General features: G+C 37.1%; 5 protein-coding genes across 10 annotated transcripts; 4 read left to right on the top strand and 1 right to left on the bottom strand.

Moving 5' to 3' along the window:
• The first annotated feature begins 185 nt into the window (after positions 1-185).
• Positions 186-2,633, top strand: LOC118123802 (microfibril-associated glycoprotein 4). 2 transcript variants are annotated; one of them, XM_035181410.2, is made up of 5 exons: positions 186-346; positions 451-648; positions 1,485-1,581; positions 1,686-1,853; positions 1,944-2,633. In XM_035181410.2, the coding sequence occupies exons 1-5, from the start codon at positions 344-346 to the stop codon at positions 2,189-2,191; spliced, it is 714 nt and encodes a 237-aa protein (XP_035037301.1). In that variant the 5' UTR covers positions 186-343; the 3' UTR covers positions 2,192-2,633. The 2 variants fall into 2 exon arrangements, with proteins under 2 accessions (XP_035037301.1, XP_035037303.1); XM_035181412.2 differs by lacking the exon at positions 186-346 and having other exon boundaries at positions 522-652.
• On the bottom strand, positions 2,574-6,544 carry zmp:0000001048 (retinol dehydrogenase 8). Of its 5 annotated transcripts, none has more exons than XM_035181405.1 (8): positions 6,401-6,544; positions 5,112-5,181; positions 4,139-4,294; positions 3,886-4,047; positions 3,623-3,802; positions 3,443-3,536; positions 3,141-3,324; positions 2,574-3,024 (listed from the first exon to the last, which is right to left on the bottom strand). In XM_035181405.1, the coding sequence occupies exons 3-8, from the start codon at positions 4,233-4,235 to the stop codon at positions 2,815-2,817; spliced, it is 927 nt and encodes a 308-aa protein (XP_035037296.1). In that variant the 5' UTR covers positions 4,236-4,294; positions 5,112-5,181; positions 6,401-6,544; the 3' UTR covers positions 2,574-2,814. The 5 variants fall into 5 exon arrangements, with proteins under 5 accessions (XP_035037296.1, XP_035037299.1, XP_035037297.1 ...); XM_035181408.2 differs by lacking the exon at positions 6,401-6,544 and adding an exon at positions 6,193-6,216; XM_035181406.1 differs by having other exon boundaries at positions 4,139-5,181.
• Positions 6,545-6,964: 420 nt separating this feature from the next.
• LOC118123814 (heme-binding protein 2) lies at positions 6,965-11,198 on the top strand. Its single transcript, XM_035181429.2, has 7 exons — positions 6,965-9,386; positions 9,546-9,605; positions 9,736-9,817; positions 9,921-10,041; positions 10,382-10,518; positions 10,605-10,768; positions 10,966-11,198. The coding sequence occupies exons 1-7, from the start codon at positions 9,358-9,360 to the stop codon at positions 11,042-11,044; spliced, it is 672 nt and encodes a 223-aa protein (XP_035037320.1). The 5' UTR covers positions 6,965-9,357; the 3' UTR covers positions 11,045-11,198.
• A 2,713-nt stretch (positions 11,199-13,911) lies between these two features.
• Positions 13,912-15,720, top strand: LOC118123490 (heme-binding protein 2-like). Its single transcript, XM_035180908.1, has 7 exons — positions 13,912-13,967; positions 14,103-14,162; positions 14,309-14,390; positions 14,493-14,613; positions 14,882-15,018; positions 15,130-15,293; positions 15,454-15,720. The coding sequence occupies exons 1-7, from the start codon at positions 13,948-13,950 to the stop codon at positions 15,521-15,523; spliced, it is 654 nt and encodes a 217-aa protein (XP_035036799.1). The 5' UTR covers positions 13,912-13,947; the 3' UTR covers positions 15,524-15,720.
• Positions 15,721-18,046: 2,326 nt separating this feature from the next.
• LOC118123514 (heme-binding protein 2-like) lies at positions 18,047-20,311 on the top strand. The gene is made up of 7 exons (XM_035180954.2): positions 18,047-18,137; positions 18,273-18,332; positions 18,492-18,573; positions 18,666-18,786; positions 19,287-19,426; positions 19,546-19,709; positions 20,049-20,311. The coding sequence occupies exons 1-7, from the start codon at positions 18,118-18,120 to the stop codon at positions 20,116-20,118; spliced, it is 657 nt and encodes a 218-aa protein (XP_035036845.1). The 5' UTR covers positions 18,047-18,117; the 3' UTR covers positions 20,119-20,311.
• The last annotated feature ends 5,388 nt before the right edge of the window (positions 20,312-25,699 follow it).

The raw sequence follows: 25,699 nt of genomic DNA, 5'->3' as shown, positions 1-25,699 counted from the left end.
AGTTTCATTGTTATTATATTACATTAGGAAGGATATGCAGGTGGCTGGAATCTTGTCTCCATGTTCATTAAATGTACCTGTTTTCTATATTATTAATTCAAAATGAAGATAGAGAGGGAGGGTTAAAAATAACCTACTCACATGCCTCTTTCTGAATATGTACAGACTCTCATCTTATTTTTAGAGTGACCAGCTGCTGACATTAGTCATTTCACAATACCCTGAAATCCAATAACACTTCAATGTGTTCGGGCATTTGCACAGAGACGGGTCTCCTCTGTTTACTCTATGTAAACAGCCAGAAGATTCAGGATTACCGCAAAATAACTGCATTAGAGCAATAATGGTGAGTTCTGTGTGACTGATGCAATGACGTTTTTAATGAAAATATTAGGAGTGTAAAACATTGTTTCGCTGGTGCTCAGAGCAGGTTTTGTGTTTTGATTGCAGGGTTTTATTGTTTTACTTCTTCTGATCCCAGCTGCGATCTGCTCACCAGTGTTACTTCCAGTTGACTGCAATGACGTGTACAACAAAGGTTTTGGTAATAGTGGGGTGTACAGCATCTTCCCAGGAGGACCGCTCTCCCCTGTCCAGGTCTACTGTGACATGGGCTGTCAGGACAAACCTGATGGTGGTAAATGGACAGTATGTGGGTTTGTTATTTATCATTTAAGTGCTGTTCAGCTAATATTTTTGATGCACTAACAACTTGGTTTATTTAAACATTGGATTATCTCATAGCACTTGGTGTTATAGCCTTAAAAATGTTAATTTATTTGATATCTATATCAAAAATGTAGAAAATTGGTTGTTTTTCTGTGATTTAAAAAACATTTAATGTGAGATTAGCCAAGTTACCACAAACATTCAGCCAATGGAGCAGCAGGTCGTACTAAAAGTGACATAAATATAGACATAAATGAAGAAAATATTAAGTCAGGACGACGCACAAACTACTGGAAGGATTATCATGAAACATGGTGGAATATGGTTCAGGGAAGAACCAGTTAAATTTTGGTCTGGATCTGGATCTAAGGGTTGTATCCAGGAAATGTATTTTCATTTTATTTAACATTGCAAGATTTATGTGTGAATCTTGATGGAAAAAATCTGACATATTTTGGTATTAATGATTAAATAAAAATCTGGATTTAGTGGATTTAAATGTGGTTTCAAAGGGTTATAGTCTTTTTCAGCCACTGTATGGTAACAAATGGGGCTGCAAACCTGTAACTAACAATGTTTAGCAGAGAAATAATGTTGTCTTATTATAAAGCCGGTTTTATTTTAGGGGGACGATTGCAATTCTAGTTTGTAGCTAAAATCACTCACAAGTTCAGCAGTTTTATAGATTGCTATGATTTGAACAAGATGCATTGACTTACAGTGAAATTATATGTTTTATATTATATTTCCTGTTTAAAGCATAGCTGTGACAGATTATATTAGAGCACTGACCCTAACAACAGATTCCAATCCAGATCCTCCAGAGAAGAAAGGATGGCACCATCAACTTTTATCGTGGATGGGACCAGTACAGAACTGGATTTGGACAAGCATCTGGAGAATACTGGTTGGGTGAGAGTTAAGCTGATGATTCAGACTTTGGTATAATTGCTATTTCTATTGCTTAAATCAAATGAATACAAATGTCGCTATGCATATGCTACTGCTTCTTCCAGGTCTGGAGAACATCTATCTCCTAACTCTAAGTAAGAGCTATGAGCTGAGGATAGAAATGGAAGACTTTGAAGGGGCAAAGGCTTTCGTCCACTATTCCTCATTCACGGTGGGTCCAGAGCACGAGGGCTACACGCTCACCTTCAGTGGCTTCAAAGATGGAGGAGCTGGTGAGTGAAACGACAGCCTCAGCTTCTGTGACACTAGTCGAAGGCTCAGTGCGCTGTATTCTTTTTCTTTTATCCACTTATTGTTTTCAGGAAATTCCCTGAGTTCACATAACGGTCAGAAGTTTTCTACATTTGACAAGGACCAGGACACTTATTCTTCAAACTGTGCCAAGACCTACTTCGGCGGATGGTGGTACGGAGAATGTCACGCCGTTAATCCTAATGGTCTTTACTTGTGGGGCAGCTCAGCCTTTGGGATAGGAATCAATTGGCATTCTTGGAAAGGATATGAGTACTCATTGAAAGAAATTGCAATGAAGATAAAACCCAAACTGTAATATTAATAATGAACTAATAACACTTTGATCATGTGTGGTATGACCCAAGGAAAAATCCATGACATTTTGGTGTGGATCTGTATCCGGATTTCTTTTTCGCTTTCTCTTTGGAACAGATAGAACTTAGAGAGTGAGTTTAGATATGGTTTCATTGGTGGAGTAACATTCTAGTTTGTCATAATGTATTGCTCATATATTTCTTTGTTTGTTTGCCAGCCTGTCTGCTAATAGGATAGATCATATGTATTCCTTAGTTAACCGGTTTTGCAATAACATTATAACAAATCGTCTATTCAATTAATGAGAGTAGAAAATCATGCAAAAGAGTGCATGTACTTCACTTTTCTGTCATTACACAGTAATTCATTTTTACTAGTTTGCAGAAAGTTTGAAAGCTTTATAATATTGCTCAGTGAGAAATGCTTCATGTACACACTCACAGTACACATCAAATTACTATTATCACTGTAGTTACTGTCTCACACAGATAACAGAAACATGTTCATTCACCTCACAGCTGGACGTCATTCTCAAAGAATAGCGACAACAAGTTGTGTGTACAGTCAGCCACTGTTTCCTTCGGAATAACATCCATAGTGTTTGCAACCCGACAGCCAAGTTATTCATTTGTCTCCTCCTCTTCGCTGCAGCATTCGAAGCAAGGCCAGAGTAGCATTGAGCACCCGGTCGTGTTTAAAGATCAACTTGTGAAAGGTTTCCAGAGGCAGGCGACCGGTTGGATCTGCATGTTTCAGTGCAGTCATGGGCATGTACAGGCGGTTGGTCTGGTGGCGCAGAGGAGGTTCCTTGGCCGTGATGACTTTAATTGTTTGCTGCAGGATAATAATACAAATATTTCCACACATGATGCATTTTCACCTGCAAAACTTGTTTTCGTGACTATTAAAAACCAAATAGAAAAACAATTACATCGCAGTACATCACTTGCCTCGGCCACTTCTGCCGGTGTCTGGCCTAACGAGGCAAAGACCTTTTTCGAGTATGGCAGGTAGACTTCATGGAAGATTTTGGCCGTCTCCTCGTCTGTCCCTGATAGATCCATCTCCTCGGCATCTTTGTACACTTTTCTTTCAAACTCCGTCACCACAGGGCCAGGTTCCACAAGAGTCGTCCTTGTGACAGTGAAATTTCAAAATACGCATATTTTACCACTGCTTTTAACATTGTCAGCTTACTGATGACTTAAGGTTTGGATGAGTGTGTGCATTAAACATGAGGACATGTGATTACTTGATGTTAAACTTCATTGCCTGCACTGCCAGACTTTCACAAAATCCTTCCACAGCAAATTTAGAGGCAGAGTAGACGTCATTGAACAGAAGCCCTGTGTAGAAACAGAAATAAAGAAACCTTTTATCCACCGCCTTGTTTCCGTCTTCTGTAATTTCACAGACACCAAAAGAAACGCACCCTGTATTCCCATGACGCTGCTCATCACAACGATATGGCCGCTCTGCCGTCGCTTCATGTCGGGCAGCACCTCTTTCACTAGCCGCGCTAGCCCGAAGAAGTTTGTGTCGAAGAGCTCCTTCATGGCAGCAATACTTTGGCACTCCAGTGGCCCGATCATGCCAACACCTGCATTATTCACTATAAAGGCATGATATCTCACATTATTATACTGTAGGCTTGTTTAAAGAGCTTAAATTGCGTATATATGAGAAGGGACAGACCAAGAATATCCACCCTTCTATCCGGCAGGCTGTTGACACACTCTCTGATGGAGGCTTCACAACAGACATCCAGCTGTTTGATTTCCAGGGTCTTGTTTAAGGAAGCTCCTGCCGCCTTTTCCAAGGGCCCCCGTTTTCCGAGATCCCTCATTGTGGCCACCACTGTCACAGATAAACGATGAACACACGGGCTGTCGGTAGCTGTGGCTATTTCTATCATCTACTGTAGAGTTGAAGAGAGGGAGTGGCTGACCTTTAAACCGTCTCAGCTCATCTTTAGCCAGCCGTGCGGCCACAGCCAAGCCAATGCCGGAGGAGCATCCGGTCACCAGCACCCTCCTGGTCCCCATGACTCTTTGACCTCTGACCTCAAGGCTCAGCAGGATCCTGATTGCTCAGTCAAAAAATGCTGTAAACAGGGAAATGTCATTCAAAGGATATTCCTCTCACAATATGATGTCATCTCTATTCGCCATTCTGTGCAGGGATGATGTCATTTTGTGTCTTTTTCATTAAATGTGCCACATGTACATGAGGTTCAGTGGTTCGGTTTCTAACGCTGCCTTGAATGTTTTTTAAACTGTTGATGAACATTATAAGTTTTTTTTTAAAACATAGTCACTTTTGATGAGGGTGTCGGGGAATTTAGCAGGTCCAAGAATTTCTGGATAATAAAAATCTAAAATAGGAGTGGATGTGCAAAAACACAACAAAAATATGTTGCATTGGATTATGGTTCAAACGACATTACTGTAAGTGGAGCAACTGGTATCACGGCTTTTCTTTTATTAGCTCTTATCTCTATTTGTTAATTTGTTTACTTGTTTGCTTGCAGGAGTACGTGGAAAATACTCATCATGGATCTTGTTGATATGAAATCAGGCATGTTTAGGGGACTGAATTAGGATTGTTTGCAATTTGGTGCAGATCCAAAGAAAAATCTGGATCGAGTGGATCTAAATGTGGTTTGATCTCTACTGAGAGTCATTCTAGTTTCTTCATGATTTTCATTTCTCCCAGTATGATCACTGAATCCTCTAAATCCTCTAAAGCGTTATGGTAGTTATTTGCATTGTGGTTCCATTGTGCCTCCACTGCAAATATCTCAGAGTCAGTGTTAAGTTTTTGCTCTACTCAGTTAATTTAAATCATAATTCAACAAATGAAGTCAATGGATCTGTGAACCAAGTTTGTTCAGAGATTATATTGGCTCTCATCTGATTAACTGGAATGTTGAGCCGTCTGCCACAGCCTCAGGAGTCCTTGGTCCACACAAGTCCTGACAACAAACTGCAGCTGTAACACAAACACAGTGGGGGAACAATTAGTAAAATACAAATGGAGGACGAATGAAAGAAAGACCATGATGGTGGTGGTGGCCAGCATCTAATTCCAAAATCTTACAGCCTATAGTTGTTCAGTTGGGATAAATCATATCCCCCTCACACTGTTCCAACACGTGAAGCGCAGTGACCCCTCACGCCCTGTGGAGGGGGGTATTGTCCTCCTTTCTTTACATGTATGATTTCCCAACGAAATACAATGACGTAGAAATAGAGCATTAAATAATATATAATATATAAGTACTTCAACATTGTGGCTGGGCAATGCACTGGAGTTACTTCCCACCATAATACACACAGAAAACAATAATAGTACATATTTTATTATTATTATTAATAATAATAATAATAATAATAATAATAAATAATACTGTATTATTAATAATGATAATAATCATTCTCATTATTATTATTATTATTATTGGTGTTGCAATTGTTATTAATAACGGGTGCTGCTATCGTTGAACATCATTACATCTATAAATATAATTCTCTTGTCAAAGCCTAAATATGACGGTTACACAACTACCCACTTCTCTCTCTCTCTCTCTCTCTCTCTCTCTCTCTCTCTCTCTCTCTCTCTCTCTCTCCTCTCCTCTCCTCTCCTCTCCTCAATTTTCCACCCACCTTTCCTCTCTTCCCCATTAATCTCTGCTCCACCCAACCAGTGGGCAGACGGTCGCCCACATCGACTCTGGTTTTGGTTTATTCTTGCTTCATTGGAACCGTTTGAGTTTCCCTACAATTGTTTTTGAGGTATCGACCTCATTGTGTAAAGTGCATTGAGATAATGTATGTTATGCTTTGACGCTGTACACAAATAAAAGTGAATTGAAATAAATCGCGGTGACACCATAGGGTCACCGTGAACCCAGAGTGCTGCAGACGCTTGTAGTTTGAATCCCGGCAGAGGGAGTTAAAGGGATAGTTCACCCAAAAATGAAAATGCACTCATTATACTCACCACTATGCTGATGCTGATGTTTTAAAGTTGAATGTCTGGGTTTACGGACACTTGGATGACACCAACATTGTCTTCAAATGTATTGGATTTGGCAGCAATGCTGTTTACCCCTGAAACTCCCAAAGGGTTTTGTGGACTCGAACACTTTTTTCGGTGAACTATCCCTTTAAACTCATGTACAGAGTCTGCGGTGCTGTCATCTACCAACCTGCAGAGCGAGCAGCCTCCTCCACAGCGCCGAATAATCACAGTTATTGATATAAAAACATCCCGCTACCGACGTTACTGCAGCTTTCAGAGAGAACAGGACACGACCAGGTCACACTGCGCCTACAATAATCCAGGGATTACCTAAATGGGTTACAGGGACTGACTCAGTGTGTGGGAGTTGTAGTTCTTTAAGCCACAACAGCCTTCAAACTACAACAAGAACAACTCAGTAGTATTAGTTGTATAAGACTCTCTTAAAGACATATTTATACAGGTGTGCTTTCTCCTAGACATTGTATCATGTTTGACCTTGTTTTTACTCTTTTATCATCTATAACACTTTTTTATTTCTGTATCTGAACTCTTATTATTATTAGTAGTAGTAGAAGTAGAAGTAGTAGTAATATATTCTAAATTTTAAGTTTAAATATTTAAACTTGAATAGATTTATTTAAATTAATTATTATTTTGAATAAATAGTTGATAAAAGCTTAATTTTATCTGTTTTTCGATATCTGAGAAACAATATATATATATACATCGAAATGTATTGTTAAGATATTGATATTTTACAGTTAAACCAAAAACGTAATGTCAAAAATTATAAATAAAAATCACAAATACAACCACATATATAGAACTTGAATTAACAAAGAAAAAGTAAAATATAAATATAAATGCACATCGTTTCTGCAACCTTTATTCTGTAAGATCATTTTTTATATCAGCAAACATAAATGCAGATACTGATATGTCTGTGAAAGGCTCATTGACATTAAGTTAGTATTAATGGTCATACAACTCTAAAGTATATTATCAGTATAAGTATATTTATACCATTATATATACTTAGCCCATCAGTTAAAATGTATTTATATAGATGTATAGACCATATTAATCCCTTCATCCACTCGCTCTTGGCCTGATTACTCTCCAAAAATCCTTGTTGGCTTCCGATGATGCCAAATATTCTAATCACTGTTGTTCCAACAGCCAGGAGCACTAACAAACAAGTGGAATCAATGGAGGTTAAATACCTGAGACTCCCCCGAGCAGGCAGTCAAAACTGAAGAAGCCTTAATTGGATGAGTGGGAAAAGGTCTTCAAGTACATGTCCAGTTTCCTCAAACTCAACTCTTCATAGATATACAATGTATGTGTACTGTATATACTGTAAATCTGCCAATTTCCAAAATATTTCTATCAGCATGCTTTAGGACTAACTTCAGATTAACCAATTTAATGTGATTCTCACTGTGAACACAGGAGGGCTAACACACATTTGGTCCGAATCAGGAGTTCTGATTGACAGTGGTCCTCCCCTCAGACAAAGCCTGGAACAAAGTGCCCCCTCACCCCAGCTTAGATTACCTGCTGAGTTTCGCTCACTACCTGAAGGGCTCTGTGGCCAGGATTGGTGTATTTGTTCCCATAGACACTCAACCATTGAGCAAAAAAGACAATATCGTTTGACACAACCTTAGACTGCAGTAAATGTCTTTTTCAAAAACTACTTGGGGAGGCCCACCTCAAATCTCCAAAAACATTCAGAAAATTGCCCAAAATGTTACCCAAAATTTTTTATGAATACTCTACGTAGTACCCCCCAAAATCATAATATTTATAATTGTCCTATGTGAGTCCAGTATTTAACTATATTAAGATGGAAACAAAACACAAAATGTACCTGCTGTTTTAAAACAACCACAGAAAAGAATGTTTGTATAGTTGGTTGTTTTCTTTATTTTAACAATCTTCCACTGCTACTACTACTTACTGTCACCATCTTTATCAATATCCTTTATTAGGTAACCTTCTTGTCTATTGTGCATATGGGTGTTACTGGGCCTTTTGTTTTATAGCTGAATGCATGTTGTTAAAATGGGAACACACATGGGAACATGGTGTTATGCATGTACAAAGAAATAAACATAGCGTATCATGTGACCTGTGCCGACATTACGGACAATAGACATCTCGTGTGAACTAGACGTGTCCCCTTACGTTACAAGAGTTAACAAAACGACCCCAAACATGCTATAATCTTCTGTCACGTTTTGTGCCTCCTGATGTGGCTGTCCTGTTAAATAAGCTACTCTGTGTGCGGATTATTTATTCGTTTATTTCCTTATCCGAATTTTGAAGTCATTTTAAATATATGTTATACTCGCAAGTTTAATTATTTTGACTTGCTTTTTTCCCAGTGTGGTATCACCTGTATCAGAGTATTGCTGTGAGAGGGGACATTAATTACAAACTGGAGCGGAGAGCAACATGTTGTATAAAATCAGTCTTTCTTTGTTTAAGGTTGACTACAGAAGAGTACAAGGGTCAAGCATTAGGATAAAAATGAGAGGAGGAATGAGAGGAGTTTTTCCTTTTACGTTTACGAGAATATGGTGGAAATGTTGATAATAAAGTCAAACTAAATCCGAGGAAGGGAGATTTTTCTGGTTATTAAAACTGATTCTAAAGTTCAATTTAAAAAAAATCATCTACAAGAGGCATTTTGTTGAAAGTCACATGTATTTACATAAGTAGTTTGATATGTTCCTAATGGTTTGACTTTAATCTTAAAAATTCCAAGTTTATTCTCGACAAATCAACTTTAGTCTCAGTATTAAAAATTTGAAAATACTCTAATAAAATACTTTAGTTTCACTTTATTCTTGACATTTCCACTTAAGTTTTGAAAAGCAAAATGAAAATCCACCTCGCCTCTTTTCTTTCTCTTAACTCTTCTTCCATAGTTTCCTGTTATCAAACAGTTCTCCCAAAGGACAATGATTTCAGAGGTCTATTATTAAGCCCCCTTTATTCTTCCCAGACGATCTTGTTTCTGCTTTGGTTCCTCATTGGTCTTTACCGTCCACAGGGAGTGGTCAGATTTTCTTTCATAACCAGAAAGTAAATAAATAGCTGCTTTCGACCAGGTGGCAAATATTCCATTTTTGGATGCCCAGAACTCAACACTCTACCATAATGTAAGTACAGTTTTAATTTCTAGATTGTCTTGGATGGAAATCAATACATATTTCTGGTTGTATGAGCTGAGCTGTTGTGTAACGGTCCCTTTTTCTCTGAATAAACAAAATCAATCTTGTAAAGTCTGAATGAAAACACTCGACCTGTGTGTGTCCCAGGTTGCTTCTTTCAGGGCTTGTGGGCCTCCTGCTGGTGCTGACAGCTGAGGCCAGAGTTGGGTAAGAAACCTGGATTAAGTTAAAGATAGTTAAGATTTAAGATTTAGTTGGTTAGTTAAATTATTGCCTCATCTTGTACTCCTCTTCATGTCTGCGGCATGTAAATAGTTTCCCTTCTATTTTCTTACAGAGACTCCTCTCAGTTACAATTCTGCACTGAGACAGAGGAGTGTCTGCTGTTTGATCCTATTTGTCAGATTAATGACTTGGAGGTGAGTGTCTCTGAGCAAGAGAGAAACATTTGAGTATTTCAGATGCCAGAAAGTAAAAAATAAAAGAATAAAAAAACCCTCCATGTTTTCTCATGTCCCTCAGGTCCGTAACTACAGCTCCGTGAAGTGGGTTTCAACTAGCGAGTCATCCATGTTAATGGAATTTGCTGCAATGAACATGTTCAGACGACTATTTGACTACATCAGAGGTTCTAACGATCAAGGTTTGTGTGTGTGTGTGTGTGTGTGTGTGTGTGTGTGTGTGTGTGTGTGTGTGTGTGTGTGTGTGTGTGTGTGTGTGTGTGTGTGTGTGTGAGACTAAATCGAATGCCGGTTTTTCCTGACCTCTGCTGGAGCTTGACGTACTACAACTTCAACTATTCTGTGACACAATTTAATAATTACTGTGCTTAACTGTCATCGGAGAGAAGAGATACTATTAAATATTCAAGTCAGAACAACAATGCATATGTTTATATATTTTATCATGCCTCCTGCGTGCATTTAATCATTGTTATATAATTTGTGGCATTTCTAAACATGTGTTTTGTGCTCTCCCTTTAGGAGTGGTAATTGACATGACATCTCCGGTTCTTATGAATATGCCTCAAAAGAGTTGGTGGCAAACGGGTGTCTTCACAATGAGTTTCTTGCTGCCAGATAAATATCAGAAAAGCCCCCCCAAACCCACTGACGGCAAGGTAAGCATCTGTAGCCCACAAAAGAATGAATACTGACTTGGTTATCGGTCAATAAGCCCTGGCAGATAATGAGAGTTGACTTGCAGGTGAAAGTCCATGACACGCCTGACATGACAGTGTATGTACTGAGCTACAGTGGATGGATGACGACCTCTTCTATCAACAATGCCTTTGGCCAGCTGTTCACTCAACTGGACGCCATTGGTGCAAAATACAGAAAAGACACCCGCTATGCTGCGGGATACAACAGGTAAACAGACGACCATTATTTTCTCGATGATTGTCAAAAAGAATAATGACAACAGCATAAAGGAAAACTGTGTGTGTGTGTGTGTGTGTGTGTGTGTGTGTGTGTGTGTGTGTGTGTGTGTGTGTGTGTGTGTGTGTGTGTGTGTGTGTGTGTGTGTGTGTGTGTGTGTGTGTGTGTGTGTGTGTGTTTGTTTGCAGTCCAATGACCATAATGGACAGGCACAATGAGGTGATGGTTGTTGTTGAGGGGAAGCCAGCGTGTCCCAGCCAGGACTGAACAGCTGGACCTTCACAACAACTTCAAGTCCTATTGCGTCACATAAAGAAGCTTGTGGAGACAGCCCGGACTTGGAAAATAAAATTCAAAATTTAAATCCACCTCGTGATGAGGTTTTTCTGTTAAATTCAATAAAATTACCTTCCTAAACTGATTTGTTTGTGTTTTTTCTTGATTCATCCAAATGTGTTAACCAATTCTGAAATATGTCTAAGTCAGCTGGTTTAGGAATTTGCACCTTTCAACAATTCCACCAGATGACACTATTACACCATGCACATACAGCCCAGCACTTCCGGGTATTCAGTAATATACATTAGGGACATTGTTTATCATTGTTTATCTTCATTCAAATATAATTTTCATTTTAGAAATTAATATTTAAAAAATATGCGTTTTTTTATCGACACTGCAAAATATTCATAAGATATAGTCAAGTGAGGGAAATATTCCTCTCAATTCTTACTCAGCATGTCAATTCTCAAATAATCGAGTTCTCACCTGCAGAGATAAATTGCAGGTGAGATTTAAGAGAAAATAATAATGACAAAATGTATCTAATTGCATAAAATGATGAAGTATTGATAGTTTGTATCTAAAAGGTTAAAGGTCAACTTCACTATGACATCATCATGTTCATTACATTTGAAATTTTGTAAATTTGAATTGAATAAATAAAACACGTCCAGTTGCCAGCAATTCAAATGTTTTATATACTGTGAAAAAAACTTTCTGACAGTGTCAAATGTATTTCCACTGAGGAATTGAATGTGTTGCAGTCTCTCACAATGAAGATGGGACGTCAGTTAAAACCCTTTCTTTTCTCTAGCACACAGACAAGTGATGAACCTGTAAAGATGAAGTGGTGTTTCCAATATTCTGTTCATTCTATTGTGTGTGTACAAATCTGGAAAAACACTCTAATAAATGTATAATATAGACTGTAGTAGCATAAGATGGCTGTTGCGGATATACAGTGTATGCTACATTTCCTCTAGTGGGTTAACTGCTGGTAAAACATTAATTACAAAAACATTTTTTTTTATTATAATGACTTGATAATGATTGTATCAATATTACATTGAGTAATGAGGTTACGAGACTGTCTGTCTGTCTGTCTGTCTGTCTGTCTGTCTGTCTGTCTGTAGGATTAGTCAAACACTAATGAAACAATATCCCAGATTTTGTAGCAGACCCCAAAAAATAAAATACTGTTTGCATTGACCCGAGGCCTGAACATCTCAGTCCAGGATGTTTAACTTAGCTTAGCTCAAACACTGTGCTATTGGGGAAAGTTCCAAGCTGCAACAAATAGAAAAGTAAATACACACAAGCAGTTCCAACACACTTAGCTGTTGTTGTACTGTTAAATTACTCTGATGCTGGTTCACAAAACATTTATAATGAAGTTGTTTGTGGAGCTTAAACAGTTTTATAAAACCAGTTCTTTCAATATGAGATTATATGAAGTAGTTAGTGGTTATATTATAATTCATGTGAAGCAGAATTTGCTTATAATAGAAAGTCAAACCTGAGATGACTCAGAGAGTTCACCCTTCTGGGAGTTTCCTCAGGATATTTGACTTGAAATAAAACATTTTGTTCTGACTTTAAGAAGATTCAAAATGTGTTTGTTCTAAATATGATTTGTTAATGTCCTTAAATAATATGTAAAACTTGAATTAAATATTAAACAGCAAAGCAGGTTTTCTTGAGAGGTTGTCACCTTGTATCTGTCCAAATGAAATTCAGCAGTGCTAACAGTCAACTCTCTTCAGGACAGGAGGTCTGCAGATCCTCAAATGTCAAATATATAACTTTTAGTCATGCTTCATATTTAAGTTAATATCAATGTAAGATTTGCATCTTATTTGAGTTTAACAGGTTTAAATGTATAAATAACACTTATACTTGTTCATACCAACTTCAGCCAACATCAGTGTCAATATTTCTTATTCACTTAATTATAATAGTGATTTAACTCAGATTGGAAATGTATCCATTATCCAAACGTATCCATTGATAAAACAAATATTATGAAGATTGTAATTTAAATGATGGATTTTCAATCTACTCCTTTAAGTTTATAACAGCTGAAATGATCCTTGTGGCCTGACAGATCACCAGGGCTTCCTCGTCTATATGGGTGTGATTGTAGAGGAACCAGGAAAAGAAATCAGGTCACTCTAAGAGATATATTACACCTGCAAGTGACAAGAGCGAAACAAAGGTTGACATTTAGATTATTGAACCTTATGACAATATTTTCCTATTTGGTGTCATGTATAGTAGCAGAGTACTGGACAGGTGAGGTGGGCATAGGTGACAAACAGTGAGCAACATGTTGTATCAAAGTCAAAGTGAACAAACACGTCATTCTTTGTCTGAGGTTTACTGTTATCAAACCTGAAGAGTAAAAACACTATTCCGTACAAAACATAAAAGAATAGCTGCCAGTATTTAGGAAAGTACAATATGGACAGAAGATGTTTTAAAAGAAGAAAATCTTTGTGTTTTCCCATAGTGACTTCAGAAACCAGCATGGATACAGAACTTGCAGCATACTGCAGTGTGTCAGATTAGGATAACGTTTTTCTCATTTTATGTACAGACATGACCTTTATTCGATGTAAGTAAAAGTCAATACATCACAAGTCTCCAGCTTTCTCAACCAGAACTGAGTATTAAAACTGCCTGATGTTCAATGTTGAATCCCTGGAACGACACTGGTCCCTGGCACAGAGTATTGATCAAACCAGCTCTTCTTTGAGCTCATCTACAAATATCAGAATGATGATTGTGTGGTTTGTGTTGTTGGTTCAGGGAGTGGCGACATTTCATTTCATCACCAGAAAGTGAATAAATAGCTGCTTTGGACCAGGCTGCAAAGATCCAGTTTTCAGATGAACCAGTCTGCCATGATGTAAGTACGGATTAAATCATTAAACAGAGATTTCTGGTTGTATGAGTTGAGCTTGAATGTTGTGTGAAGACTTTTTTCACTGGATGAACAAAATCAGGATGTTGATTCTGAATGAAAACACTGTGTGTGTCCCAGGATGCTTCTTTCAGGGCTTGTTGGCCTCCTGCTGGTGCTGACAGCTGAGGCCAGAGTCGGGTAAGAAACCTGGATTAAATCCCCTTTTAGCAGAAGTCTGCAGAAAGCAAAAGCTGCAGAGTGAAAACTGGAGGATAAATGAGGAATTGAAGATTTTTAGCATCGTCTTATATATATCCAAATGTCTTTGCTTTCTAATTTCACAGATACTCCTCTGAGTCATACCTCTGTTATGAGACAGAGCAGTGTCTGCATTTCGATCTGATTTGTCAGACTGAGGATTTTGAGGTGAGTGACTCTGGACAAGAAAGAAACAAATTTCATATTTCAGATGCCAGAAACTTAAAATAAACAATAATCCTCTCCACCATGTTTGCTCATGTCGCTCAGGTCCGTCACATTGAATCTGTGAATTGGGTTTCAACACACGAGATGGACTATTCCATTGACACTGCGGCATTGAAAGGATTCAAACGATTGTATAAATATATCAATGGTGCCAATCAAAATGGTGTGTATGTGTGTGAGTCTTGAAATATCTCGTTCAGATCAAGATTTCTCTTTCAAGTGATATCTGTGCCCCAAATAAATACAGTATAAGCTTGGACAGGCAGAAAATACCATAATTAATTAATGTTTTTTGTCAATATTAAAGTCACACAATATACCTTCATGTATTTTCGAATGCTTTTTGTGTATGTTTGATGTTTGTTAAGAACTTTTAGTTTGTGGTCGTGATTTCTAAAAAAAACAGTTGTTTCCTTAATGTCTTCCTCTAGGAACAACAATGGACATAGTAACTCCTGTTGTTGTGAGAGTACCTCAAAAGACTTCTTGGGAAATGGGTGTCTACATTGTGCATTTGTTGCTCCCAGCTGAATATCAGGACAACCCCCCCACTCCTACTGATGATAATGTAAGCTGCTACAGCAAAAAAAAACTGTCAAGGATAATGGCCTTGATCCTGTTTGAAGTGATTTTGTGACGTCTCCATGAACTCCAGCAGATAATGACAGTTTCTTTGCAGGTGTACATCCTTCGCTCACCTGATATGAATTTGTATATACGGAGCTATGATGGATGGTTAACTGCCAAGTCTGACAATGACACAGCACAAAGTTTGGCCAGTGACCTCGACTCAGTTGGTGCAAACTACAAAAAGAACTTCCACTTTGCTAATACATACAGCAGGTAAACAAATCAACTTCATTTTCTCAGTAATAATGGTTAGAAAAAGCCCAAAGGAAAACTTGAGGATTTTGCTGCACTAAATTTGTGTGTGTGTGTGTTGTGTGTGTGTGTGTGTGTGTGTGTGTGTGTGTTGCGTGTGTGTGTGTTTTTTTTCCTGCAGTCCACTGTCCCTCACTAGCAGGCGCAGTGAGGTGATGTTTGTTGATCTGGGTGAGCCCGTGTGTATCTGAAGTGGATCCATGACAACATCAATGTTGCAGCTTGGATTTTGCTTCACTATTGCTTCAAGTCATTAAGTGTCATTTCATATAATTACAATGACATCCCACATTTAAAATGTATATGAACAGAATTCACCATGATGGTTTCAAGCCAGCTTCTGTGATGGTTTTCTGTTATGTTCAATAAAGGCTCCTTCCTGCAGTGATTTCTGATGCTGTTCTTATTTGATCAAACTCTTTGGACTAATCATAAAATGTGTCTTAAGCAGCAAAGTCAGTAATAAATAATAATATCTATTTTCTATCCAGTGTGGATCAGAACAAGTCCAGAATAAAACCAAATGACGTGACTACTTTCAACAAGACCATTATTTCCAGGATTACAGTCCACTTCTCTTCACCTCATGAATAAAATGAAGATAAACTCTGTTATATTTTGGGAGATTTCACATTTTCTCAATACTTTTTACTCTTATTATTAAATCTACAGGACTTAAACTAAATTCAGCAACTTTGATCGATGACATGTTAACTTACTCTTTGAGTGAAGCAATGAAATCAGACCTGTCAAAGTGTTTTTCTATATTCTCTCACTCTGTCATCAAGGTTAATGGAGAAATACATGACAAGAAAAAATGCACAAAATCATTAGAGGAAAACAAACATTTCTATATTAAAAATATTCATAAAAGTATGTCATGGGATGATCGATACTAAAATAATGATGATTGAAATTTTATGAATGCTTATAGCTTTCATCAAAATAAATGCTTTCCCATCTGCATTTCTTCAAAATGAATATAGTCAATATAACAACCACTTGCCCACATCTTGTCTTTGACAACAGGCATTGTGCTGGACGACTGAAAAGTGGCTACAGTTATTTCTGTGTTAAAGCAGATGCTCTGTGTCTGTCAATAATTTAAACGCTTTTATTCAATAATATAATTTCCAAGAAATACACTTTGTGACATAAACAACAAGTGCTGATATATTTTAATAAAGCAACTAAAACAAAGATTATATCTGTTAAGAAATAACCTCAGTAACAAGATAAAATACATTTGAATTGACCCGAGGTTTGAACATCTCAGTCCAGGATGTTTAACTTAGCTTAGCTCAAACACTGTGCTATTGGGGAAAGTTACAAGCTGCAACAAATAGAAAAGTAAATACACACAAGCAGCTCCAACACACTTAGCTGTTGTTGTACTGTTAAATTACTCTGATGCTGGTTCCCAAAACACGAATAATGAAGTTGTTTGTGGAGCTTAAACAGTTTTATAAAACCACTTCTTTCAATATGATATTATATGAAGTAGTTAGTGGTTATATTATAATTCATGTGAAGCAGAATTTGCTTATAATAGAAAGTCAAACCTGAGATGACCCTTCTGGGAGTTTCCTCAGGATATTTGACTTGAAATAAAACATTTTGTTCTAACTTTAAGAAGATTGAAAATGTGTTTGTTCTAAATATGATTTGTTAATGTCCTTAAATAATATGTAAAACTTGAATTAAATATTAAACAGCAAAGCAGGTTTTCTTGAGAGGTTGTCACCTTGTATCTGTCCAAATGAAATTCAGCAGTGCTAACAGTCAACTCTCTTCAGGACAGGAGGTCTGCAGATCCTCAAATGTCAAATGTTTAACTTTTAGTCATGCTTCATATTTATGTTATTCAAAAAGGAAATGTTTCCGTTATCCAAATGTATCCATTGATAAAACAAATATTATGAAGATTGTAATTTAAACGATGGACTTTCAATCTACTCCTTTAAGTTTATAACAGCTGAAATGATCCTTGTGGCCTGACAGATCACCAGGGCTTCCTCGTCTATATGGGTTTGATTGTAGAGGAACCAGGAAAATAAATCAGGTCACTCTAAGAGATATATTACACCTGCAAGTGACAAGAGCGAAACAAAGGTTGACATTTAGATTATTAAACCTTATGACAATATTTTCTTATTTGGTGTCATGTATAGCAGCAGAGTACTGGACAGGTGAGGTGGGCATAGGTGACAAACAGTGAGCAACATGTTGTATCAAAGTCAAAGTGAACAAACACCTCATTCTTTGTCTGAGGTTTACTGTTATTAAACCTGAAGAGTAAAAACACTATTCAAAAGACAAAACATAAAAGAATAGCTGCCAGTATTTAGGAAAAACAATATGACAGAAGATGTCTAAAAGAAGAAAACTTGTGTTTTCCCATAGTGACTTGTGAAACCAGCATGGATACAGAACTTGCAGCATACTGCAGTGTGTCAGATTAGGGATAACGTTTTTCTCATTTTTTATGTACAGACATGACTCCTTATTTGATGTAAGTAAAAGTCATACATGACAAGTCTCCAGCTTTCTCAACCAGAACTGAGTATTAAAACTGCCTGATGTTCAATGTTGAATCCCTGGAACGACACTGGTCCCTGGCACAGAGTATTGATCAAACCAGCTCTTCTTTGAGCTCATCTACAAATATCAGAATGATGATTGTGTGGTTTGTGTTGTTGGTTCAGGGAGTGGCGACATTTCATTTCATCACCAGAAAGTGAATAAATAGCTGCTTTGGACCAGGCTGCAAAGATCCAGTTTTCAGATGAACCAGTCTGCCATGATGTAAGTACGGATTAAATCATTAAACAGAGATTTCTGGTTGTATGAGTTGAGCTTGAATGTTGTGTGAAGACTTTTTTCACTGGATGAACAAAATCAGGATGTTGATTCTGAATGAAAACACTGTGTGTGTCCCAGGATGCTTCTTTCAGGGCTTGTTGGCCTCCTGCTGGTGCTGACAGCTGAGGCCAGAGTCGGGTAAGAAACCTGGATTAAATCCCCTTTTAGCAGAAGTCTGCAGAAAGCAAAAGCTGCAGAGTGAAAACTGGAGGATAAATGAAGTTACGAATTACATTGCAGGTGATTTTTACCATCATTTTATGAATCTCTTAATGTCTTTGCTCTATAATTTCACAGATACTCCTCCAAGTCAGGCGTCTGTTCTGAGACAGAGCAGTGTCTTCTGTTTGATCTGATTTGTAAGACTGAGGATTTCGAGGTGAGTGACTCTGAACAAGAAAGAAACATTTTCATATTTCAGATGCCAGAAACTAAAAAAAACTAAACAATCCTCTGGCTCTTGTCCCTCAGGTCCGTCACTATGAATCTGCAAAGTGGGCTTCAACTATTGAGACAGCCTCTTCCATTGGCACTGCATTTGTTAACGGATTCAAACGAGTAGATGAATATTTCAATGGTGCCAATGAAAATGGTACGTATCTGAGTGATGTTTTATTTATTACTATTTAGAGAGTATCAAAGTATTGATATGTCTAGTTGAGATCAAGATTTTACTTTCAAGTGAGACCTGAGCACAAAATAATTAGAGTATAAGCTTGGACAAGCAGAAAATACATTAATTCATGCATGTATTTGCACTTAAATACCCATTAAAGAAATATAAGTATGAAGTAAATAATTTACTTGCTAAATCTTTTGCAACTATTTCCATTTGTAGAGTTGTATTTAATAGCACTTTTGTTTGACCCTGTGGTAAAACTCAAATATGCTGTGAAGTGACATTACAATTACTGGACTTTGTGATCAGAGAGCAGATATGCTTGAACATTTCTAAAATCAATATTCAAGTCATACAACTCATACATATGTTCATGTATTTTTTATGCTTTTTGTGTACATTTGATGTTTGTTATGTAATTCAAATTAGTGACATTTCCAAAAAATGAATTTCCTTAATGTCTTTCTCTTAAGGAGCAAAAATTCACATGCCAGAACACGTTGGCATTAGAATCCCTAATGAGACTACTTGGGAAACGGCTGCCTACGATGTGATTGTGTTGCTCCCACTTAAATATCAGGAAACCTCCCCCCCGACTCCGACCGATGATAATGTAAGCTACTACAGCACAAAAACTGTCAAGACAGAAAATCCATCATCACCTTGATCCTGTTTGAAGTGATTTTGTGATGTCTCCATAAACTCCAGCAGATAATGAAGGTTTTCTTGCAGATTTACATCGTTGACTCAGCTGAAAGTAACGTGTATGTACGGGGCTTTGATGGATTGGTAACTTCCCAGTCTGAAAGGGACACAGCACAAAGTTTGGCCAGTGACCTGGACTCAGTTGGTGCAAACTACGAAAAGAGCTCCTACTTTGTTGCTACATATGGCAGGTAAACAAATCACCTTGGTTTTCTCACTCATAATCAGAAAGAGTGATGATGAGAAAAGCCCAAAGGAAACTATTTTTTTGTTAATGTTATATTCTGCACTAAATTAGTGCACATGTATGAAAATACCTACCTGTTCAATCTGGCTTTTATGTAGTGTTTTATTTTAATATTTTCGATTTTTCAATTTAGAAATAAAAAATATATTATTTTATGATAATTTGTAAATTTCTTATCATTATTACACACTGTGTGTGTGTGTGTGTGTGTGTGTGTGTGTGTGTGTGTGTGTGTGTGTGTGTGTGTGTGTGTTGCGTGTGTGTGTGTGTTTTTTTCCTGCAGTCCTCTGTCGCTCGCTGACAGTCGCAGTGAGGTGTTGTTTTTTGCTCTGGGTGAGCCCGTGTGTATCTGAAGTGGATCCATGACAACATCAATGTTGCAGCTTGGATTTTGCTTCACTATTGCTTCAAGTCATAAAGTGTCATTTCATATAATTACAATGACATCCCACATTTAAAATGTATATGAACAGAATTCACCATGATGGTTTCAAGCCAGCTTCTGTGATGGTTTTCTGTTATGTTCAATAAAGGCTCCTTCCTGCAGTGATTTCTGATGCTGTTCTTATTTGATCAAACTCTTTGGACTAATCATAAAATGTGTCTTAAGCAGCAAAGTCAGTAATAAATAATAATATCTATTTTCTATCCAGTGTGGATCAGAACAATTCCAGAATAAAACCAAATGACGTGACTACTTTCAACAAGACCATTATTTCCAGGATTACAGTCCACTTCTCTTCACCTCATGAATAAAATGAAGATAAACTCTGTTATATTTTGGGAGATTTCACATTTTCTCAATACTTTTTACTCTTATTATTAAATCTACAGGACTTAAACTAAATTCAGCAACTTTGATCGATGACATGTTAACTTACTCTTTGAGTGAAGCAATGAAATCAGACCTGTCAAAGTGTTTTTCTATATTCTCTCACTCTGTCATCAAGGTTAATGGAGAAATACATAACAAGAAAAAATGCAGAAAATAATAACAGGAAAACAAACATTTCTATATTTAAAATATTCATAAAGGTATGTCATGGGATGATCTATACTAAAATAATGATGATTGAAATGTTATGAATGCTTATAGCTTTCATCAAAATAAATGCTTTCCAATCTGCATTTCTTCAAAATGAATATAGTCAATATAACAACCACTTGCCCACATCTTGTCTTTGACAACAGGCATTGTGCTGGACGACTGAAAAGTGGCTACAGTTATTTCTGTGTTAAAGCAGATGCTCTGTGTTGCTTCAATAGTTATAGACTCATACCTTATGACATGATTTTCAAGAATATCATGAAGAAATCATTCACTAATTTAAACGTTTTATTCAATAATATAATTATTACCAAGAAATACACTTTTTTGTTATATATATAATTTTATTTAGTGTTGCAGTTCCTCTCTGTGACTTTAGAGGACACTGAACATGTCAGTTGCACTTGATGTTGTGACATAAACAACAAGTGCTGATATATTTTAATAAAGCAACTAAAACAAAGATCATCTCTGTTAAGAAATAACCTCAGTAACAAGATAAAATACATTTGAATTGACCCGAGGTTTGAACATCTCAGTCCAGGATGTTTAACTTAGCTTAGCTCAAACACTGTGCTATTGGGGAAAGTTACAAGCTGCAACAAATAGAAAAGTAAATACACACAAGCAGCTCCAACACACTTAGCTGTTGTTGTACTGTTAAATTACTCTGATGCTGGTTCACAAAACACTGATAATGAAGTTGTTTGTGGAGCTTAAACAGTTTTATAAAACCAGTTCTTTCAATATGAGATTATCTGCAGTAGTTTGTTGTTATATCATTATCAAAGTTAATTTCAAACCCGAGATGACTCATCTAAGAATGCACAGAGAAATCATCCATCCAGATGTTTCGTGAGGATATTTGACTTGAGGTTTAGTGTTTTGTTCTAACTTTTGGAAAATGGAAAATTTGAGGTTTGTTTTAAACCTAATTAGCTCAAGTTAATTCTGTTAAAATATGTGCATGAAACAGTCAGTAAAACAAGTCTCCACACATAACTTAAAATTATACTAATCACATGCGTCAACATTTCTACTTAAACAGCAAATGATAAATAGTGAGGTTACTTTTTTTTTTTCATTAATAATTCTTTTTTTCCAAATACAAGTGTTTGCAAAAATAACGATTTCAACTTTTAGTTTAGTTGTAATTTTAACGATGATTTTGTCACATCCAAAATCTTTTGTGACACATTGGAGTCAACAATTTTACAATATAGGATTTTTCCCCCTTGTATTCTGATGGTCCTTTAAAGCTTTCTATTGTACATATAGGTGTTATTGTATTGACAGTCAATTTCTTTTCTATTTGGTATCATCTGAATTAGCGGCGTTTTGATGAATACAAACATATCACATGTCATCTCAACTAAAACTGAGTATTGAAGATGTGTTTAATTTGTTCTAGGGCTGTTAACTGCCATTATGTCCCTGTTTGTCTATTGTTTCTTTGTGTCTTTACGATCCATAGCGTGCTTTGGGCTATAGGTTAGGGGTGTGGCCAAATTAGTTTACATTACCAGAAAGTGTATAAAAAACTGAACATGGACCAGGCTTCTTAAATCCAGTTGATTGTTTTTTGGAGGGGATGCATGGAACACTTGTTACGAAGTAAGTAGTTTTATTTTCTAGATTGTCCTGATAGTCTGATAGAAATCATTAAATAGACATTTCTGGTTGTATGAACTCCGTTTAAATGTTGTGTGAAGATATTTTTTTATTTGAAGAATAAAATCAGGAATGAATGAAATGAACGAACTCTACCTGTCTGTGTCCCAGGATGCTTCTTTCAGGGCTTGTTGGCCTCCTGCTGGCGCTGACAGCTGACGCCAGATTCGGGTAAGAAACCTGGATTTAATCCTCTTTTTGCAGAGTTCTGCAGTCAATCACAGTTACAGAGTAAAAATCATAGGCATTGTTGCCTCCCCTGTTCTCTATAATTTCACAGCAACTTCTCTGACTTGCACTCCTGTCCTGAGACAGAGCAGTGTCTGCTCTTTGATGTGATTTGTGAGACTGATGATTTTGAGGTGAGTGTCTCCGAGCAGGAGAGAAACATTTTCACATTTCAGGTGCCAGAATTCAAAATGAAAAAAGAACCCTCTCCTCCATGTTTGTCCCTCAGGTCCGTCACTATGGCCCAGTGACACTTATTTCAACTGATGAGATGGCCAATAAATTGTCCGAGGCATTACAATGCGCATTGCCACGATTACATGAATATTTCAACGGTACAAATGAAAATGGTAGGTACTTTTTTGACTGTATACATTTATCCACTTATTTATGTTTAATTTAATAGTTTTTAGGAACAGGTAGTCTCATTGAGATCGACCTCTGAACAAAAAATTCAAACGCAAAACATTCATTAATTTCCCATTAAAGAAAATAGTTAAAACATTCAAGATGCTCAAGTATAATGTTTTATCAGCTAAAAGAATTAGAAGTTAATTTACTTTACAATATCTTTAGTTCTTTCCATTTGTTGCGTTGTATTTAATACCAGTTTTTCCAACCTCTCTCTTGACCCTGTGGTACCTAAGTCACTATTTATTTTCTTATGCTTTTTGTGTACATTAAATGTTTGTTGTGAAATTCCAGTTGCTGACATTTGAAAACAAAATAGTTTTCTTGATTTCTTCTTTTAGGAACAAAAATCGACATGGCAATGCCAGCGATTTTTTATGCTAGTTCCTCATAACCTTACTCAGGAATCTGGTGTCTTCAGAGTGAGTGCGTTGTTGCCAGCTGAGTATCAAGAATGTCCTCCAAGTCCCACTGATGACAGGGTAAGTTTCTATAACACACAACAACTAAAAAACATTATCGCCTTTATCTTGTTAATCGCCTTGTTTGAAGAGATCATATTAAAGTGTTATTTTCACCATAAGCTCCAGCAACTGATGAACGTTTCCTTGTAGGTGTACATCTTTACCATGCCTGCCTTTAATGCGTACGTAGAGAGCTATCATGGACTGCTGACAAACAGTGCTGACAGAGAGAATGCAGTCACTCTGTCTGAAGACCTTGACTCAGTTCATGCAAATTACGCTCAGGACTTCCACATCTCTACTACATACAGCAGGTAAACAAATCGACTTCATAATAATCAAAAAAGATAATGATGAGAAAAGCCCAAAAGATGATTTGATATTTGACAATAAATCATTGTATGTGTGTGTGTGTGTGTGTGTGTGTGTATTTGTTTCTTGCAGACAACCGTTGACCCCGGAGCACACACACAATGAGGTGTGGTATGTTGTTCAGGGTGAGCCCATGTGTATCTCCAGTGAAGAGTTGTAACCATGAACGGTGTGCAACGACAACATAAATGGGAAGACGTGGCTTGGATTTTCCTTCCCTATAGCTGCAAGTGATATATCATATAAATAACCCTAACCCTTGCAGTGACAATCTATATGAACGGATTGCATCATGTGGGCTATAACTTGATGGTTTTAGCTTGTGTGATGGTTTTCTGTAATATTCAATAAAATTATCTTTTTGGGGTGACTTCATATGATCGTTTTTGTTTGGACTGATTCTGAAATGTGTCTAAAGCAGCCAATTCCGTTTAGATACCCAGTAGATTCCAAACCTCCACCAAGGCCCAACAGTCCCTTGATTTTTTTCATCATGATCCATGAATGATGGCATCAGTGGAAAGAGGACACGCTCTCCATAGACAGCCTCTAGTAGAACTATTTAAACAAAACAAATCAAAGAGGTTATAGCTGTTTTTAATAACCACTGTTACAAAGTCAAACACAGTTTGCATTGGCCCAGGGCTTGAGCATCCCAGTCCAGAATGTTTTATTCTAATTTAGCTCAAATGCTTATTACTAAACATATACAGCAGCTCCCACTCAGCTGCTGTTGTACACATCTTGTTACGTTACTGATATGTAATAACACACTAAATAGGATAAGGAAGCTACATAAGGAACTCCCTCATGTAGCTTTAATAGACATTTCTTTGTTGCATTCCATGACACAATACATTTAAAATGACTTTATGCACAGTAGTTTGTGGTAATACTATAATCAGGTGCAGCAGAATGCACGCACAAAAGAATTGTAAGCACAGGATGACTAATTTATCATATACAGTGAGTACATCCTTCAGGGTTTTTCCTAGGGCTATTTAACTTGTATTAAAACACGTGAAAGTTGAAGTTGATGACTCACTGTGTACGGCCCGTCCCTGATTAAAGCAAAATGTGACAATAATCAAAATGTGACAAAATTCCTTGGTGGTGAGAGGCTTCAAAACATGACAATTTAAGTTTGTTAAACTGTTACTGTTGATGACCCACAACATGAAATCATTGAGCCGCAAAGCAACGACAAGATCCAAAATAATTACAACAACCCCCCTCTGGTCTATGTGTGCATCCTGCTGTTTTTCACTTGAGGGGGAGACACACTGAAGTTTGCCTCCCTGTTTGGGGCAACATACCACTGATGGTAGATCTTTACTATTTCTCTCGAAAAGACTCTCTCACTTCTGCTAAAGACTGACTGACCCAAACCTGTAGCATCATCATCACTTTCATCTGACCCTCTGAGGATCTTTAATGATGTGGCTATTGATAGCAAAAAGGTTCCTTAGCCTTGATTTTTGAGAACAAAGTACATAGGTAATATCAACTACTAAAACATATAGCTTTAACATTCGTACCAAAATGTTACCTCTCAGTATTAGTAGTGTTAGGACTGTAATCCGTGGCATACAATACACTGTACTTAAACTTGTTCTCATACCTAACCTTTATATATATATTACAGTATTCCCTGAGCTTTATTCAACATCACACATACATGAATGTACTGTGCTCATTAAGAAACTGTGACCTATGCCTTAGAAAGAAATCAAGCAGCTG

Source organism: Hippoglossus stenolepis, chromosome 16 (assembly GCF_022539355.2).
Source record: "Hippoglossus stenolepis isolate QCI-W04-F060 chromosome 16, HSTE1.2, whole genome shotgun sequence".
Classification (NCBI taxonomy): Eukaryota; Metazoa; Chordata; class Actinopteri; order Pleuronectiformes; family Pleuronectidae; genus Hippoglossus; species Hippoglossus stenolepis.
This window is presented reverse-complemented; position numbering and strand designations above follow the sequence as displayed.

Excerpts from the sequence above, each read along its gene's own strand:
- zmp:0000001048 (XM_035181406.1), bottom strand. The coding sequence starts at position 4,235 with ATGGGGACCAGGAGGGTGCTGGTGACCGGATGCTCCTCCGGCATTGGC. Across the intron at positions 4,048-4,138 it reads TGAGCTGAGACGGTTTAAAG|TGGTGGCCACAATGAGGGAT; the intron begins GTCAGCCACTCC and ends TATCTGTGACAG. Across the intron at positions 3,025-3,140 it reads CACCGGCAGAAGTGGCCGAG|CAAACAATTAAAGTCATCAC; the intron begins GCAAGTGATGTA and ends ATTATCCTGCAG.
- LOC118123514 (XM_035180954.2), top strand. The coding sequence starts at position 18,118 with ATGAACCAGTCTGCCATGAT. Across the intron at positions 18,574-18,665 it reads GTAAGACTGAGGATTTCGAG|GTCCGTCACTATGAATCTGC; the intron begins GTGAGTGACTCT and ends CTTGTCCCTCAG. Across the intron at positions 19,427-19,545 it reads CGACTCCGACCGATGATAAT|ATTTACATCGTTGACTCAGC; the intron begins GTAAGCTACTAC and ends GTTTTCTTGCAG.
- LOC118123814 (XM_035181429.2), top strand. The coding sequence starts at position 9,358 with ATGCCCAGAACTCAACACTCTACCATAAT. Across the intron at positions 9,387-9,545 it reads ACTCAACACTCTACCATAAT|GTTGCTTCTTTCAGGGCTTG; the intron begins GTAAGTACAGTT and ends TGTGTGTCCCAG. Across the intron at positions 10,519-10,604 it reads CCAAACCCACTGACGGCAAG|GTGAAAGTCCATGACACGCC; the intron begins GTAAGCATCTGT and ends GTTGACTTGCAG.
- LOC118123490 (XM_035180908.1), top strand. The coding sequence starts at position 13,948 with ATGAACCAGTCTGCCATGAT. Across the intron at positions 13,968-14,102 it reads ATGAACCAGTCTGCCATGAT|GATGCTTCTTTCAGGGCTTG; the intron begins GTAAGTACGGAT and ends TGTGTGTCCCAG. Across the intron at positions 14,614-14,881 it reads CAATGGTGCCAATCAAAATG|GAACAACAATGGACATAGTA; the intron begins GTGTGTATGTGT and ends GTCTTCCTCTAG.
- LOC118123802 (XM_035181410.2), top strand. Across the intron at positions 649-1,484 it reads CTGATGGTGGTAAATGGACA|ATCCTCCAGAGAAGAAAGGA; the intron begins GTATGTGGGTTT and ends ATTCCAATCCAG. Across the intron at positions 1,854-1,943 it reads CTTCAAAGATGGAGGAGCTG|GAAATTCCCTGAGTTCACAT; the intron begins GTGAGTGAAACG and ends TATTGTTTTCAG.